Raw genomic sequence first — 16,539 nt, 5'->3', positions numbered from 1 at the left:
CCCCATGATTACAAGAGAAAATCAGTTATGTAATGTCTTCCATAGCATCAATTGTCTACTCTTATTGTGATTAAAATTCTATTTTTTCTTTTCCCATGTGTTTCAGGCAGTTTTATTTATCTCTGACTGTGCTCTTGTGAATATATGTGCAAGTTCCATTTTTTCATGATTACTTTTTCAAATAGACATTGGTCTTGCTTCCTGAATCAACTTGTTGTGGAAGTCCTTCTTTCCTTGGCTTATGATGTCGAAAACATTATAGTCTCTTTAGTGATGTCCATTTGATCAGTGGTCATCTACTCATCCATCACTAATTTAGCAAACTCACCTTCATACTTAACTGTGCCTCATTTTCCACCAGATGTTTTTCACCACAGAGTACAGACTAATGCCTTGTTACTTTTTAGATTTCTGGAGCCAGCTTTGAGAACATTATCACCCAAAGCCAAGGTTTAGTTTTTGGTGGAATGACCTTGCTAGGTTAATCAACATTTGCCCAGATAAGGTAACACCACTGATGCAGACCTTAAACCACTTTATAAGGGAAGCATTAAGGTTGCTAATCTTCCCTTGCTTCATTGTATATCTGATGTCCATACCTTTCATCTCTCCCAGCATGAAGTGTAAGAAACTTTTCCATCTGCTTCTTCAAGTCAGACATTTTGGATAAACCAAAAATGTACAATGCACACAGATGCTTTACTGAAGCTTCCTTGTCTAACCTTTGCAGTAATTCGATGTTCTCCTAAATAGATAGTAAATTATATTTACATTTGTTCACACCACTATGAAGAGGGCTGCTTTCTCTTCCTTTTGATGCCATACTGTTGGATGAATTCTGGGGAGTATCACAATGGAATGACAAAGACTGCTGTGGCATGCCAACTTGTGTACTCAAAAATGGCAGGGAAGCTGTTAAGGGATTGACACTGATGTCAGACAGACAAAACTGTTGCTCCCTAGTCATGCTAGTCCATGGATGGTTTTCAGGTTCTCAAGATGGATTCATATATTTCATAACAGTGCCACTTCATGGGTTGTGCCAGTTCACAGAATATGGTTCAAGGGATGATCACTCTGCACCAGGTTTTTTTGAAATTCCTATGCTTAGTTCCTAGTTAGGAGTTCACTTGGCTTGGGATCGATGATTGTTCTTTGTTTTGTTCTCTGTACCTTTCCAGTAGACAAGGTTATGGCTTATTCAGTAACTCTGATAGCTCTACTTTCCCAAAGTGCAGCATCTTACCACCAAGTGCATTAGTTAGTGGAATGTCCAGTGTTATAGGAATGCATATTGTTCTGAGTAGACAAGTTCTTTCCATTTAAAGACAGATATCTCAAGAGATAGCTGAAAAGCCATATGAAGACCTAGAATGGTGGTAGAACATAGAAAATCTATATTGTCTTTTGGCTTGGAGAGCCCAAGTGGGTCCATTTATCTAGACTGATGCATCTGGAATTTGACTGGGCTTACCATTTTTCACAAGATCAAGTAGGAGCAGATCTGTGGACAAAGCTCGAATTTCTTTTCTTATTATCAGGAAAGATTTGTCAGAACTTTGGCTGTTTCTCTCACAAAACAAGTTGTAGATGGGTCAAGAAAAATGGGATATGTTGGAAAGCATCACAGCACTTCAGTGCTTAATGAATTTATGTTTTGCTTTTCTTCTCCCCTCTGAAATTACCAGACCAGAGGCTATATCTGACAGTCTTTAAATATCAGTTCATTCAAACCTTTACCTTGAAGTGGGGTTGCAGTTTTTTTTGGGCAGTTGCCCAGTCAAAGCCAAGGACCTTCTCCTCAGTAATGATGATAGAAACAGATGCTTTTAATTGGGTGCTTTCTTTAGATTTTCACATAAACCCTTTTAGCATCAAGACCAGTATGTTGCTCGCAGATTGTTTTCCCTAGTCTTTTTCTCAGAGACAGTAGAGCCTACTGCCACAACCTGTGCGGGAATGCATGGATGCATTTTTTCTTTCTTCCCCATTAAGGTTGTTGGAGCAAGTGTTCATATAATTACTGTTTTTCAGGGTTTAGTGATTCAGGTAGCCCTAAGTGGGAAAAGTAGCATGGTACAAAGAACTAGTACAACTATCATCAATTCTTCCACAGTATTTGAATATTTCTTCTTTGACTAGGAGAGACAGCATCTGACTCTGGATTCTGATTGTGTTGTGTTTTTATTTTCTCAAATGAATGTGTAAACAAAAATGTGGTAAAGCTCTGCAAATGATCTCTTTCATAATTTTTCCCATTTTCTTAGAATCCATTACCATTGTCGATTTGAAAACTCTTACCAACCTTGCTTGAAGAAGCTGATATGACTGAAGTTGAATGTATATAATTCTTTACTAACTTTTTATTTCTAAGGATAAAGCCAATTATGCTATATTTTTCATCAAAGTACCCTGCTAGAGCCACTATTCTGAGGGATTCAAGTTATTTTGTTTATCCTGCTCACATTTTTTTTGAGACCCTTTATCCAGAGGAAATCATTTACTTCCTCATTTCATCCCATGTAGGAGTTGCCTGTGGTCCTGATTTTTTATAATCAGTTAGTTTTATGGCTGTTATGGCGTTTAAAGACTACCAAGCCTCATTAGAACCTCTTTCTGCATGGAACATTTCTTGCTGGATCAAAAAATTGGTTTTGATTGCACAGGGTACTTTACCAGCCAAATTCATGATATCAAGAAGAGGCCCTGCATTTTGGCCTTCGGAAAGTACCATTCCATGAGGGTGTTAGCTAGAAAAATTTTTGGAGATGTGTAATATCCTTGTTAGGTGCTACCCATCTGTCAGTTTTATTGATCTCTGGGGTTTTGTCTGCATAAGATGCTGATGATTTTCTTGGAGTTCTTTCATCAGTGATAGTCGATTTAGGTTATTTATGGTTTTCTGAAGCCCAATTTCTCCATAAGGATATGCCTTTGAGGCACTCAATGGGTCTTCCTTCTCCTCTCTTCTTTTCAGAAAACCATTTCTTTGTTCCATCAGTGTCCTGCCTGAGGCAGATTCCATTTGTCAGGTAAAACTGAATGTGCACTAAAAGCTCTACCCACAATTACAGCTGCTACAAAGATGTCACAGGTCTGACTAGTTACTGATTTATCGAGGAGTCTTTGTGGACAAACCTCTCTATCTGACACTTCTGGTTTGTTGATTGTTGGAAGTTGGGGAGAAATAAAAAGATAGAGAGAGAGAGAATTCAACTGGATGTGGGTTTAAATGGTTCTAATCCTGTGTAAACCTAGTTCTCTGTACCCTTCATTGTATTCCATGTGGTAGAGAAATGGTTCTTCATGCTTCAAAACTTACATTTTAAAGAAAGGAAATTAGAATATTGTGCTGAGTTACAGACCAGTATATCTAACAAATGTGATCCATAAAGTGATGTGAAAGACAGTGAGAAAGCAAATGAATGGCTATATGTTGAGGAGAAACTAAAACAGTGAGAGGCAACGTGAACTCCTAGAAAAGAGGTCACTGATATAAGATCATCTAGTCTTCTATGATACAATGAGCTCTCTTTACACAAAAGAGGTTGATAGTTAAATCATGTTCTGGGACTGCCAGATGGCATTTAAAACAATCTTACTCAAGATATTAGTAAAGAAACTAGATTTTCAGCCTGGCATGAGTGAAAGACTCCTCCAGTGTAATTGAAATTGTCTGAGAGGGAGAGAACAGAGGACAAAAGTCAGAATTTTCTTTCCGAAGTGGGCTTAGATGATCAGTGACTTGCCACTAAGTTTTAGAACTAGTGTTACAATGTTATTTTTGGTCTGTGGAAGCTATCAAAAAGACTTTATTCACTCTTTGATATTGATGATACTAAAGCCATAGGAAAAGTAATGATTATTCACTCTTTAATATTGATGATACTAAAGCCATAGGAAAAGTAATGATCGACCAGGATTGCCTCATTGTACAAAAAAAACGTAGACAAATTCCAGAATAAGTCAGATATATGGTAGATGGAATTCATTGCAATCAGATGTAAAGTAATGAATATGGGATAGAGTGAAAGAGGCTTAGGTATGACTATGATTTGGTTGGGTACATACTGTGCACATGAATCTGTGTGATGAGGACTTAAGGGTATATGATACTCTACATATTGCTAGAGAACCAAATTTAGAAAACTGTGAAGAAGGCAAAACATATATTGGATGTCATTAATTTTCATTTAAGTACATTGACAAGGAAATATTTAGTTAACTATTTAGAACTTTATACAGCAAACCTTCAATTTAATGGACCCCAATATCATGGATTTCAAATTTAATGGACTGGGCAATTGATAATACATTGATTGATGATGATTTAAAGAATTAGAAAAAATTGAAAAATCTCAAATACTGCTTCATGTGCATTTCATATTGCACTTGTTTTTGGTAGTGTTGGGTATACTAGCTTTGTTTCAGTCTGCCTCAAGTTACCATGTGGTCAAGTTGTATGCAGAGAAAAGTGATTGTATTAAATAATTTTGCAATCCTTACAGTTCAAAATGGCATCAAGGGATAGAGTAGTTAAAAGAAAGTGTGTGAACTTTACATTGTATTACTGTATATTGTGTTAAAAATGGCCCGTAGGTTATTTACATTTTAACAGACTTTCGGCATTAACGACTCCCCTTCCTTCCCATAAGTCCATTAAATTGAGGGTTTACTATATTAAACCTGAATTAGAGTATGTATGATTGAGAGGGTGAAGGCATGTACAGAGCATCAGATTGGGGAAGAGCAGTGTGGTTTCAGAAGTGGTAGAGGATATGTGGATCAGGTGTTTGCTTTGAAGAATGTATGTGAGAAATACTTAGAAAAGCAAATGGATTTGTATGTAGCATTTATGGATCTGGAGAAGGCATATGATAGAGTGGATAGAGATGCTCTGTGGAAGGTATTAAGAATATATGGTGTGGGAGGCAAGTTGTTAGAAGCAGTGAAAAGTTTTTATCGAGGATGTAAGGCATGTGTATGTGTAGGAAGAGAGGAAAGTGATTGGTTCTCAGTGAATGTAGGTTTGCGGCAGGGGTGTGTGATGTCTCCATGGTTGTTTAATTTGTTTATGGATGGGGTTGTTAGGGAGGTGAATGCAAGAGTTTTGGAAAGAGGGGCAAGTATGAAGTCTGTTGTGGATGAGAGAGCTTGGGAAGTGAGTCAGTTGTTGTTCGCTGATGATACAGCGCTGGTGGCTGATTCATGTGAGAAACTGCAGAAGCTGGTGACTGAGTTTGGTAAAGTGTGTGAAAGAAGAAAGTTAAGAGCAAATGTGAATAAGAGCAAGGTTATTAGGTACAGTAGGGTTGAGGGTCAAGTCAATTGGGAGGTAAGTTTGAATGGAGAAAAACTGGAGGAAGTAAAGTGTTTTAGATATCTGGGAGTGGATCTGGCAGCAGATGGAACCATGGAAGTGGAAGTGGATCATAGGGTGGGGGAGGGGGCGAAAATCCTGGGAGCCTTGAAGAATCTTTGGAAGTCGAGAACATTATCTCGGAAAGCAAAAATAGGTATGTTTGAAGGAATAGTGGTTCCAACAATGTTGTATGGTTGCGAGGCGTGGGCTATGGATAGAGTTGTGCGCAGGAGGATGGATGTGCTGGAAATGAGATGTTTGAGGACAATGTGTGGTGTGAGGTGGTTTGATCGAGTAAGTAACGTAAGGGTAAGAGAGATGTGTGGAAATAAAAAGAGCGTGGTTGAGAGAGCAGAAGAGGGTGCTTTGAAATGATTTGGGCACATGGAGAGAATGAGTGAGGAAAGATTGACCAAGAGGATATATGTGTCGGAGGTGGGGGGAACGAGGAGAAGTGGGAGACCAAATTGGAGGTGGAAAGATGGAGTGAAAAAGATTTTGTGTGATCAGGGGCCTGAACAAGCAGGAGGGTGAAAGGAGGGCAAGGAATAGAGTGAATTGGATCGATGTGGTATACCGGGGTTGACGTGCTGTCAGTGGATTGAATCAGGGCATGTGAAGCGTCTGGGGTAAACCATGGAAAGCTGTGTAGGTATGTATATGTGCGTGTGTGGACGTATGTGTATACATGTGTATGGGGGTGGGTTAGGCCATTTCTTCCATCTGTTTCCTTGCGCTACCTTGCAAACGCGGGAGACAGCGGCAAAAAAAAAAAAAAATAAAAAAAAATCTCAAGAAACATAAGGTTGTAGTTGAAAGGGTTCAGAGAAGGGTAACAGAAATGATACCTGAAGTAAGAGCTGATTACAAGGAGAGGTTTAAGAATGTAAATTTGCTCACGATTGAAGAATGATGCTCCATTGATGATGTCTGTAGTGAATAGGAAGTATGGGTCATTCAACATGACAGTGATGAGCCTGCCACAATTTGCAAAATGAGTTTATCTGAGATTGAAATGCAGTGTAATGGAGCAAGTTTCTTTTAAGAGAAAGAGACTTGTAAGTGCAGTGGAGAGATGTGGAATTAAAGCAGAAAATTTGTCTCTTGGTATTATTATTGTTAGTAGTAGTATTATGCATACTATGTATTTGGAAAACATATTTTTTTCCTTTGCCATTCCTGTGAGGTGCAAAGTGCCTTGAAAATGAGATCAAATTCATCACAATTATCAGTTTTTGCTAATGTTATGACTATTGATTTCTTGAACTTTTGACACTCATTTTCCCAAAATTTTGATTTGATGCACTCCTTACTTTCATTCTCAACACATGAATGTAAAGCAGTACTTTTCAAATGGAAAATTGGTTGATTAGAATTAGTTAAGTGAAGTAACTGTGAATGGAGGCAGCTACAGAAGTTTTAATAGTTGTATGACAGTAAAAATGTTCAAGAAATCAGGCTCCATAAATGTAGAACTCCTCCTTAAATAATGCAGATAGGAAATTACAGGTGGGTAAAAAGGGAACTGAAAACAAAGTCAAGTCTTCTGATGGACTGCTGATAATAAGAAGCTCTCTACTGGAGATAAGTTTTTATTGTGACAAATCAAGTCTTTTGTTCTGCCATTGATGATAGGCTCTCTGATGGCAATCAGTTTTCTTGAATATGGATTAAGTGAAGGAAAATAAAGCTAAGGATGTATAAGAACAATGTAATACATCAGAGTAATGATACTTGATGACATTACGCATAACAAACCATCTAGGTAAGAGAGGTAAAAACCAGTTGCATGATAGAATGCTATCATTCAGTCTAAAAAAAAATACTATATATACATAAACCATAGACCCTGAGGATAGGGGGAGAAAGAATACTTCCCATGTATTCCCTGTGTTCATAGAAGGCGACTAAAAGGGAAGGGAGCGGGGGGCTGGAAATCCTTCCCTCCTGTTTTTTTGATTTTCCAAAAGAAGGAACAGAGAAGGGGACCAATTGAGGATATTCCCTCAAAGGTCCAGTCCTCTGTTCTTGACGCTACCTCGCTAATGTGGGAAATGGCGAATAGTATGAAAGAAAAAAAGAAAAGACCATAGACCATATATAAACATAGTCAGTTGTTGTTCGCTGATGATACAGCGCTGGTGGCTGATTCATGTGAGAAACTGCAGAAGCTGGTGACTGAGTATGGTAAAGTGTGTGAAAGAAGAAAGCTGAGAGTAAATGTGAATAAGAGCAAGGTTATTAGGTACAGTAGGGTTGAGGGTCAAGTCAATTGGGAGGTAAGTTTGAATGGAGAAAAACTGGAGGAAGTGCAGTGTTTTAGATATCTGGGAGTGGATTTGGTAGCGGATGGAACCATGGAAGTGGAAGTGAATCATAGAGTGGGGGAGGGGGTGAAAGTTCTGGGAGCGTTGAAGAATGTTTGGAAATGGAGAACATTATCTCGGAAAGCAAAAATGGGTATGTTTGAAGGAATAGTGGTGCCAACAATGTTATATGGTTGCGAGGTGTTGGCTATAGAAAGAGTTGTGCGGAGGAGGGTGGATGTGCTGGAAATGAGATGTTTGAGGACAATATGTGGTGTGAGGTGGTTTGATCGAGTAAGTAATAATAGGGTAAGAGAGAAATGTGTGGTAATAAAAAGAGTGTGGTTGAGAGAGCAGAAGAGGGTGTTTTGAAATGGTTTGGTCACATGGAGAGAATGAATGAGGGAAGATTGACCAAGAGGATATATGTGTCAGAGGTGGAGGGAATGAAGAGAAAAGTGGGAGACCAAATTGGAGGTGGAAAGATGGAGTGAAAAAGATTTTGAGTGATTGGGGCCTGAACATGCAGGAGGGTGAAAGGCGTGCAAGGAATAGAGTGAATTGGAACGATGTGGTATACCTGGGTTGACGTGCTGTCAATGGATTGAACCAGGATGTGTGGAGCGTCTGGGATAAACCATGGAAAGTTCTGTGGGGCCTGGATGTGGAAAGGGAGCTGTGGTTTCAGTGCATTATACATGACAGCTAGAGACTGAGTGTGAACGAATGTGGCCTTTGTGTCTTTTCCTAGCGCTACCTCGTGCACATGTGAGGGGAGGGGGTTGTTATTTCATGTGTGGCGGGATGGCGATGGGAATGAATAAAGGCAGACAGTATGAATTATGTACTTTTGCAATGTATATGTCTGTGTGTGTATATATATGTATATGTTGAAATGTATAGGTATGTATATGTGCATGTGTGGACATGTATGTATATACATGTGTATGTGGGTGGGTTGGGCTATTCTTTCGTCTGTTTCCTTGCGTTACCTTGCTAATGCGGGAGACAGTGACAAAGCAAAATAAATAAATAAATAATAAATACATAGACCAGAATAAGGCTTTCATGTGTCAGGTTTCATTTGTGAAACAAATCCTGTTACCTGCTTATGGTGGGGGATATCATACATCTATCATGGTGGTACAGTCTTTAAAATCATTTGGGCATGATTGGCCACCTCAGTTACCTCATGTCATTGAAAGTGGAGGGATGCAACCTTTGTTTGCTGCTCTTATTTTTTGTGATATTTTTGCTATTTCTCTTTTGGGTGATGTATATCCTCTACTAGTAACTAATCATCAGTCCTAAGAAGTTGTCCCAGGAAGAAAAGGCTCATATTCATGCTTGGAAGCAGTGTGTCTACAAGCAAGGTTTCAAGATGTGCTAGCAGGGTCTGGTCAAACTAGGAAGACCAGTAAGTTGATTGAGAACTTGATGAAGTATTTGGTGCTGAAAAACTTATCCCCATCTGCAACTCAGCTGAAAAAGGTCACCTGAAAATCTTTGCAGAGGTGTCACAGAGAACAGTGCAACACTGCTTGCAGAACAATTTGAAGTTGTTGTCGTGTTGTGATGTCATGCTGCCAGGAAACTCCTCATAGATCAGATGTGTATGAAATATTTAGCTTTTGCCCATAATTATGAATATTGGACACTTTCACATTGGCATAAAGGGACATGGGATAATGAAAGTTTGTATAACAACTTGGCATGGAAGCATGAAGTGACTCAGTATTGTCAATTGCTACATCCCTAAATACAAAGTGAAAACATCAAAGCATCCTAATTTTGTGATGGTGTAGGAGTGTTTTAGTGGTAAGATGGGTCAAATGGGGATATATTTTCTTGTTAAAGATTATAACATGAATGTAGAGTGTTGCAAATCAGTATTGAATTATTCTTTTATGATCTAAATGGTACCAATGTTTTATGCAAGATGGTGCACCTGGCCACAAAGCTAGAGCAGTGGCTTAGGGAGAAAAATACATGAGTGCTTTACCAACCAGGTAGCTTGTATACCCAAATACAGTAGAATATTGTCAGAATTTGATGAAATATAAGCTTTCATTTTGCAAAACCAAATCAATTTATAGGCTACAACATGAAATCAAAAGGTTATGGGCACAACATTTGGACTTTGAATACCTCAGGGAGCTATCAGATTCAATGCCAAACAGTCTGAAACAGGTCATGAATGTTGTAACACTTAGATGTAAGTATGGAAAGTTTATTTTGTTGTATGAATGTTTTTGAATAAAAGAAATAGAAAAAGGAAAAAATTGAATCAGGACTGTCATTTTTTTTTGAGACTGTACACTATCATTACTCATCAGGTGGGTGAAATTAGTGTTTGAAAGTCAAGAGAGTTTTTCCAGCCTGCATTGAGTGTTAAAAACATAAATTACTGAATGCACACTAAGGCTGTGCTGCTTAGAGCATAGACAGGAGAGATATGTCATAATCTGTGCTTAGAAGATCATGGGAGGCATGGCTCCCAATTTGTACTCAAAAATATTTCTCAATAAGCACAACAGGCATGAAGGATTGAAGTATTACCACACAGAGTGCATTAAGGGAAATCATTGTAAGTATTTGGGGTCTAAATGTGTGTGATACATTGCCTGAAGCTGTGAGAAATGCACTAGAGTGTTTAGTGGAGAAATTCAGAAAAAGCTTGGACAAACACCTACAAATTGTGCCAGACATATGGGATGTGATGGCTGTTTAGACATTTACACTGGGCAATACAGTAACCTGAATTTGTAGATGAACAACACTGTTCTTGGTTCCAGACCAAGCAGTGAGAGTAACAGCCTCCAAAACTATTTTGAAGTATACGTAATTTAAAAGGTTAATGGAATGATGAAGTAGTATGGGATTAGATATAGAAGGAAGAAGAAAAGTGTATATTAAATGGATGTTTTGATGGAGAAATCAGAGGTGTTTTGTGAATATGATATGTAATGATTCTACACAAACCATCTTGTAAGAAATATGTTGAGATATAGGTCGAATATTTGTAGATCTAGTATTTAAATTCTTGTTACTTTTGTTAGATTTCATATTATGGTCTTTCATATTGCCCTAAAAAACTTAGTGTAAATATGATGTTCTTGACTAGTTACTTGTATGTTAACCCAAACAACAGTGATTCACTGATAATTGATTTGTATTATAACACCTGGAAACCTTGAACCAAAGATCAGGCTAATCCCACTGTTGTCTTAGATAGCATCATTCTCTCCTTACCTTAACATCCACTTTTCAATTTTTCATACATGCTACGTTACAGTTATACAAAGACATTAGTGGAAAGCATGAAATAATTTTTTAAGAAATACAGGAGAGATAATTGAAAATTTAAATCAGATATACAAGGGTAAAGTATTGATTTTTGTTCTTAAATGAGAATTATCATTATCTATATTTGTATTGACATTTTGAGAAATTTTTAGCATATGGTTGTTTAATTTGTTTATGGATGGGGTTGTTAGGGAGGTAAATGCAAGAGTTTTGGAAAGAGGGGCAAGTATGAAGTCTGTTGGGGATGAGAGAGCTTGGGAAGTGAGTCAGTTGTTGTTTGCTGATGATACAGCGCTGGTGGCTGATTCATGTGAGAAACTGCAGAAGCTGGTGACTGAGTTTGGTAAAGTGTGTGGAAGAAGAAAGTTAAGAGTAAATGTGAATAAGAGCAAGGTTATTAGGTACAGTAGGGTTGAGGGTCAAGTCAATTGGGAGGTGAGTTTGAATGGAGAAAAACTGGAGGAAGTGAAGTGTTTTAGATATCTTGGAGTGGATCTGGCAGCGGATGGAACCATGGAAGCGGAAGTGGATCATAGGGTGGGGGAGGGGGCGGAAATTCTGGGGGCCTTGAAGAATGTGTGGAAGTCGAGAACATTATCTCGGAAAGCAAAAATGGGTATGTTTGAAGGAATAGTGGTTCCAACAATGTTGTATGGTTGCGAGGCGTGGGCTATGGATAGAGTTGTGCGCAGGAGGATGGATGTGCTGGAAATGAGATGTTTGAGGACAATGTGTGGTGTGAGGTGGTTTGATCGAGTGAGTCACGTAAGGGTAAGAGAGATGTGTGGAAATAAAAAGAGCGTGGTTGAGAGAGCAGAAGAGGGTGTTTTGAAGTGGTTTGGGCACATGGAGAGAATGAGTGAGGAAAGATTGACCAAGAGGATATATGTGTCGGAGGTGGAGGGAACGAGGAGAAGAGGGAGACCAAATTGGAGGTGGAAAGATGGAGTGAAAAAGATTTTGTGTGATCGGGGCCTGAACATGCAGGAGGGTGAAAGGAGGGCAAGGAGTAGAGTGAATTGGAGCGATGTGGTATACCGGGGTTGACGTGCTGTCAGTGGATTGAATCAAGGCATGTGAAGCGTCTGGGGTAAACCATGGAAAGCTGTGTAGGTATGTATATTTGCGTGTGTGGACGTATGTATATACATGTGTGTGGGGGGGGGTTGGGCCATTTCTTTCGTCTGTTTCCTTGCGCTACCTCGCAAACGCGGGAGACAGCGACAAAGTATAATAAAATAATAAAAAATATTTATATTACTTGTTTGGGAATGCAGCAGAAGCAAAGTAATGGACGGTTGTATGATTAATTTGTTATTCACCCTTTACACATTTTAGAGAAAAATAAAGATGGCTGCGTTTGACTAATGTTATAACATTTTTTCAGATCTTGTCGTAGGTATTCCATGGGTTCAGGCTCACAACTTAGAGGCACGAATGAAGGAGGAGCGCTGTAGCTACTTGGTTCAGGAGTTAACATGCAAGGTAATATGTCACAGATTTATTCAGACCCTTTGGAACAAAACATGCAGAAGGGGGATGCAGCCTAAACACGATTAAGAAAATTACATTTTCTCCCCATTTAAATGAGTTTACATGAGAAAGACAGACAACAGGAGGCCTGATTGGCCCATGACTGGGTTGTCTGGTCTAAAAGAATATGTATATAAAAGGGAGTTTAACTTGACAAGAAAAAGAAAATGCAATTCCGCTCAGCAGTTTTTTAAGCTATCACTGACTCCCTGCTGCTGCACATGAGCCTTCTACTGTCCCTGTTACTGCTGTTGTTTATACAGTTAATTTCCGGCTTTTTCTCACATCTGTACTACATCTTTTAGCTTTGAGTTTTATTCCATTTGTCATGGTGACTGTATTTTCTTTTATTTCGAAAAGGTGTTCATTATTTATGGTATTGAACTTGTTCAGAATTTTGAACACTTGGATTAAGTTGCTGCAAAGTCTACATGTTTTAAGGGAGAAGAGATCCAATCGTTTAAGCCTCTCTTTGTGTGTCAGATTTCTGAGGGTTGGGATTAATTTTGTTGTGCATCTTTGTACTTGCTCTAATTTTTCCTTATCTTTTTTATGGTTTGGGAACCAAAACTGAACTGCATAATCAAGGTGTGGCCTTACTAGAGAACTATAAAGTGTGAGAATAGTTTCTAGTGTTTTGTGATCTATGTTCCTGGCTATGAATCCTAACATTTGGTTGCCTTTCTTACATGCTGTTGACACTGTTTAGTGTACTTCAAATTATTGCTAATGACAACTCCAAGGTCCTTTTCTTCATTTACTTTAGTCAGAGTTTCCAAATAGTTTGTAGTCGTAATGTATATTCTTGTCTCCAAAGTGCATAATTTTACACTTGTTTACATAAACTTCATTTGCCATCTGTCTGACTACTCTGCTAGTAAGTTAAGATCTCTTTGAATCATTTTACAGTCCCACATGTTTACAGCTCCACCTCCTGGTTTAGTATCATCAGCAAATTTGGAGACCTTAGATATCAGACCAAGTTCTAGATCATTAATATATTTATATTATGCTTTGTCGATGTCTCCCGCATTAGCGAAGTAGCACAAGGAAACAGATGAAAAAATGGCCCGTCCCACCCATGTACGTATGTATATAAATACACATCCACACACGCACATATACATACCTATACATCTCAACGTTTACATATATATACACACTTAGACATATACATATATACACATGTATATAATTCATACTGTCTGCCCTTATTCATTCCTGTCGCCACTCTGCCACATGTGAAATGACACCCCCCTCCCCCTGCATGTGCACGAGGTAGTGCTAGGAAAAGACAACAAAGGCCACATTTGTTCACACTCAGTCTCTAGCTGTCATGTATAATGCACCAAAACCACAGCTCCCTTTCCACATCCAGGCCTCAAAAAACTTTCTGTGGTTTACCCCAGATGCTTCACATGCCCTGGTTCAATCCATTAACAGCATGTCGGCGTTGATATACCACATCATTCCAATCCACTCTGTTCCTTGCACGCCTTTCACCTTCCTGCATCTTCAGGCCGCGATCACTCAAAATCTTTTCACTCCATCTTTCCACCTCCAATTTGGTCTCCCACTTATACTCGTCCCCTCCACCTCTGACACATATATCAATCTTTCCTCATTCTCTCCATGTGACCAAACCATTTCAAAACACCCTCTTCTGCTCTCTCAACCACACTCTTTTTATTACCACACATCTCTCTTACCCTTTCATTACTTACTCGATCAAACCACCTCACACCACATATTGTCCTCAAGCATCTCATTTCCAGCACATCCACCCTCCTCCGCACAACTCTATCTATAGCCCACGCCTCACAACCATATAACATCGTTGGAAAAACTATTCCCTCAAAACATACCCATTTTTGCTTTCCGAGCTAACATTCTTGCCTTCCACACATTTTTCAATGCTCCCAGAACTTTCACCCCCTCCCCCACCCTATGACTCCCTTCTGCTACCATGGTTCCATCCGCTGCCAAATCCACTCCCAGATATCTAAAACACTGCACTTCATCCAGTTTTTCTCCATTCAAACATACCTCCCAGTTGACTTGTCCCTCAACCCTACTGTACCTAATAACTTTTCTCTTATTCACATTTACTCTCAGCTTTCTTATTTCACACACTTTACCACACTCAGTCACCAGCTTCTGCAGTTTCTCATCCAAATCAGCCACCAGTGCTGTATCATCAGTGAACAACAACTGACTCACTTCCCAAGCCCTCTCAACAACAATACTCAACAACGTACTGCATACCTGCCCCTCTTTCCAAAACTCTTGCATTCATCTCCCTAATAACCCCATCCATAAACAAAATTAAACAGCCATGGAGACATCATGCACTTCTGTCGCAAACCGACGTTCACTGAGAACCAATCACTGTTCTCTCTTCCTACTCGGACACATGTCTTACATCCTCGATAAAAACTTTTCACTGCTTCTAACAACTTGCCTCCCACACCATATATTCTTAATACCTTCCATTAAGCATCTCAATCAACTCTATCATATGCCTTCTCCAGATCCATAAATGCTACGGACAAATCCATTTGCTTTTCTAAGTATTTCTCACATCCATTCATCAAAGCAAACACCTGACCCACACATCCTCTGCCACTTCTGAAACCACACTGCTCTTCCCCAATCTGATGCTCTGTACATGCCTTCTTCCTCTCAATCAATACCTTCCCATATAATTTCCCAGGAATTCTCAACAAACTTATACCTCTGTACTTGGAGCGCTCACCTTTATCCCTTTTGCTTTTGTACAAAAGAATGGGGCCTAGGACTGACCCTTGTGGCATACCACTCATTACATTTAGCCAAACTGAGGCTTCACTGTTTGATACTACATGCTGTTTTCTTCCAGTAAGCCAATTTCTGATCCATGTACAGAGTTCTTCTCCAATTCAATGTGCTTTGAGTGTATGTGAGTCTCTTGTAAGGAACTTTATCGAAAGCCTTTTTGAAATCTAGATATACTACATCAGATGGAACTCTATCATCCCGGTTCTGATAAATAACATTAAAAGATTCCAGCAAATTTTTCAGGCAGGATCTTCTATTGCAGAAACCTTGTAGGTTGTCCAATATAATTTTGTGATCTAGATGTTTTCCATTGTTTTACCTAACACTGACTTAAGGCTAATTAGGCAGTATTTCGGGACACACTTTTTGTCTCCTTTTTTATATACAGGAGTAACATCTGCTAGTTTCCATTCAGTTGGCACCTGACCATCTGATAGAGATTTGTTGAAAATTTTTGATATGGTTCCACTAGTCACATCCCCTCTCTGTCACCTGTTAATATTTACCAGTTTATGTTTAGACTGTGGAAGTCTCCTACTATTATAATCTCTTTACTGTTTACTGTAGTTCTGATTTCATTGTATGATATTGTCATCTTTTTGCTCGGAGGTCTGTAAATAATGCCAAGATGTAGTTTACTTTTGAACTTGTTGTTAAAGTCAATATAAAGAGAGTGGTAAGTGTGTGTGTCTACTTTGCTTATCTTAATAGTACATAGATCATATCAACATAAATCAAAACTACATCACCTACACTGGATAAGTGATCTTTCATAAATAGTTTGAATCTGGGTACTGTTAACTCAGCGATTAAGTGTTTATTCTCAGAGTTTACCCATGTTTCTAAGATTGCAATAATGTTTGGATTTTCATTGATTGCATAGGATATAAGCTCATTGTGTTTTGTAATAATGCTCTGAGCATTTGTTTATATTACTTATTTTCTTTGGAGCTGATTTCTGGACTGAATTTGCCTTTTTTTTTTAATGTTGGTATGTGTGTTTGTATTATCACTGTTAATGTCTGCATGTGCAGCAGCAGGAGAAAAATGGTTCTCCATCTGTTTTGGGTTCGCCGCCCTAATCTGTCCCTCCTCGCACTGGACCCAACTAGCCTTGGTTCTAAAAGTTAAGTGAGAGTTGACCTGTAGCTGTGCTAACCCACTATTTATTTGCCTAAGTTATCCCCAAATGACCCTACTTGACTTTTCTTTGCT

General features: G+C 38.9%; 1 protein-coding gene across 1 annotated transcript in view; it reads left to right on the top strand.

The window, feature by feature from the left end:
* The window catches only part of LOC139750355 (uncharacterized), a 722,120-nt gene that overhangs the window by 532,907 nt on the left and 172,674 nt on the right, over positions 1-16,539 (top strand). Inside the window, exon 9 of the mRNA XM_071665103.1 lies at positions 12,362-12,459. Within this exon, the coding sequence (XP_071521204.1) occupies positions 12,362-12,459 (98 nt within the window). The remainder of the gene's footprint in view (positions 1-12,361; positions 12,460-16,539) is intronic.

This window comes from Panulirus ornatus, chromosome 1 (genome assembly GCF_036320965.1).
Source record: "Panulirus ornatus isolate Po-2019 chromosome 1, ASM3632096v1, whole genome shotgun sequence".
NCBI lineage: Eukaryota > Metazoa > Arthropoda > Malacostraca > Decapoda > Palinuridae > Panulirus > Panulirus ornatus.
Note: the sequence above shows the minus strand (reverse complement) of the source record. Positions and strands in the feature narration are given on the sequence as shown.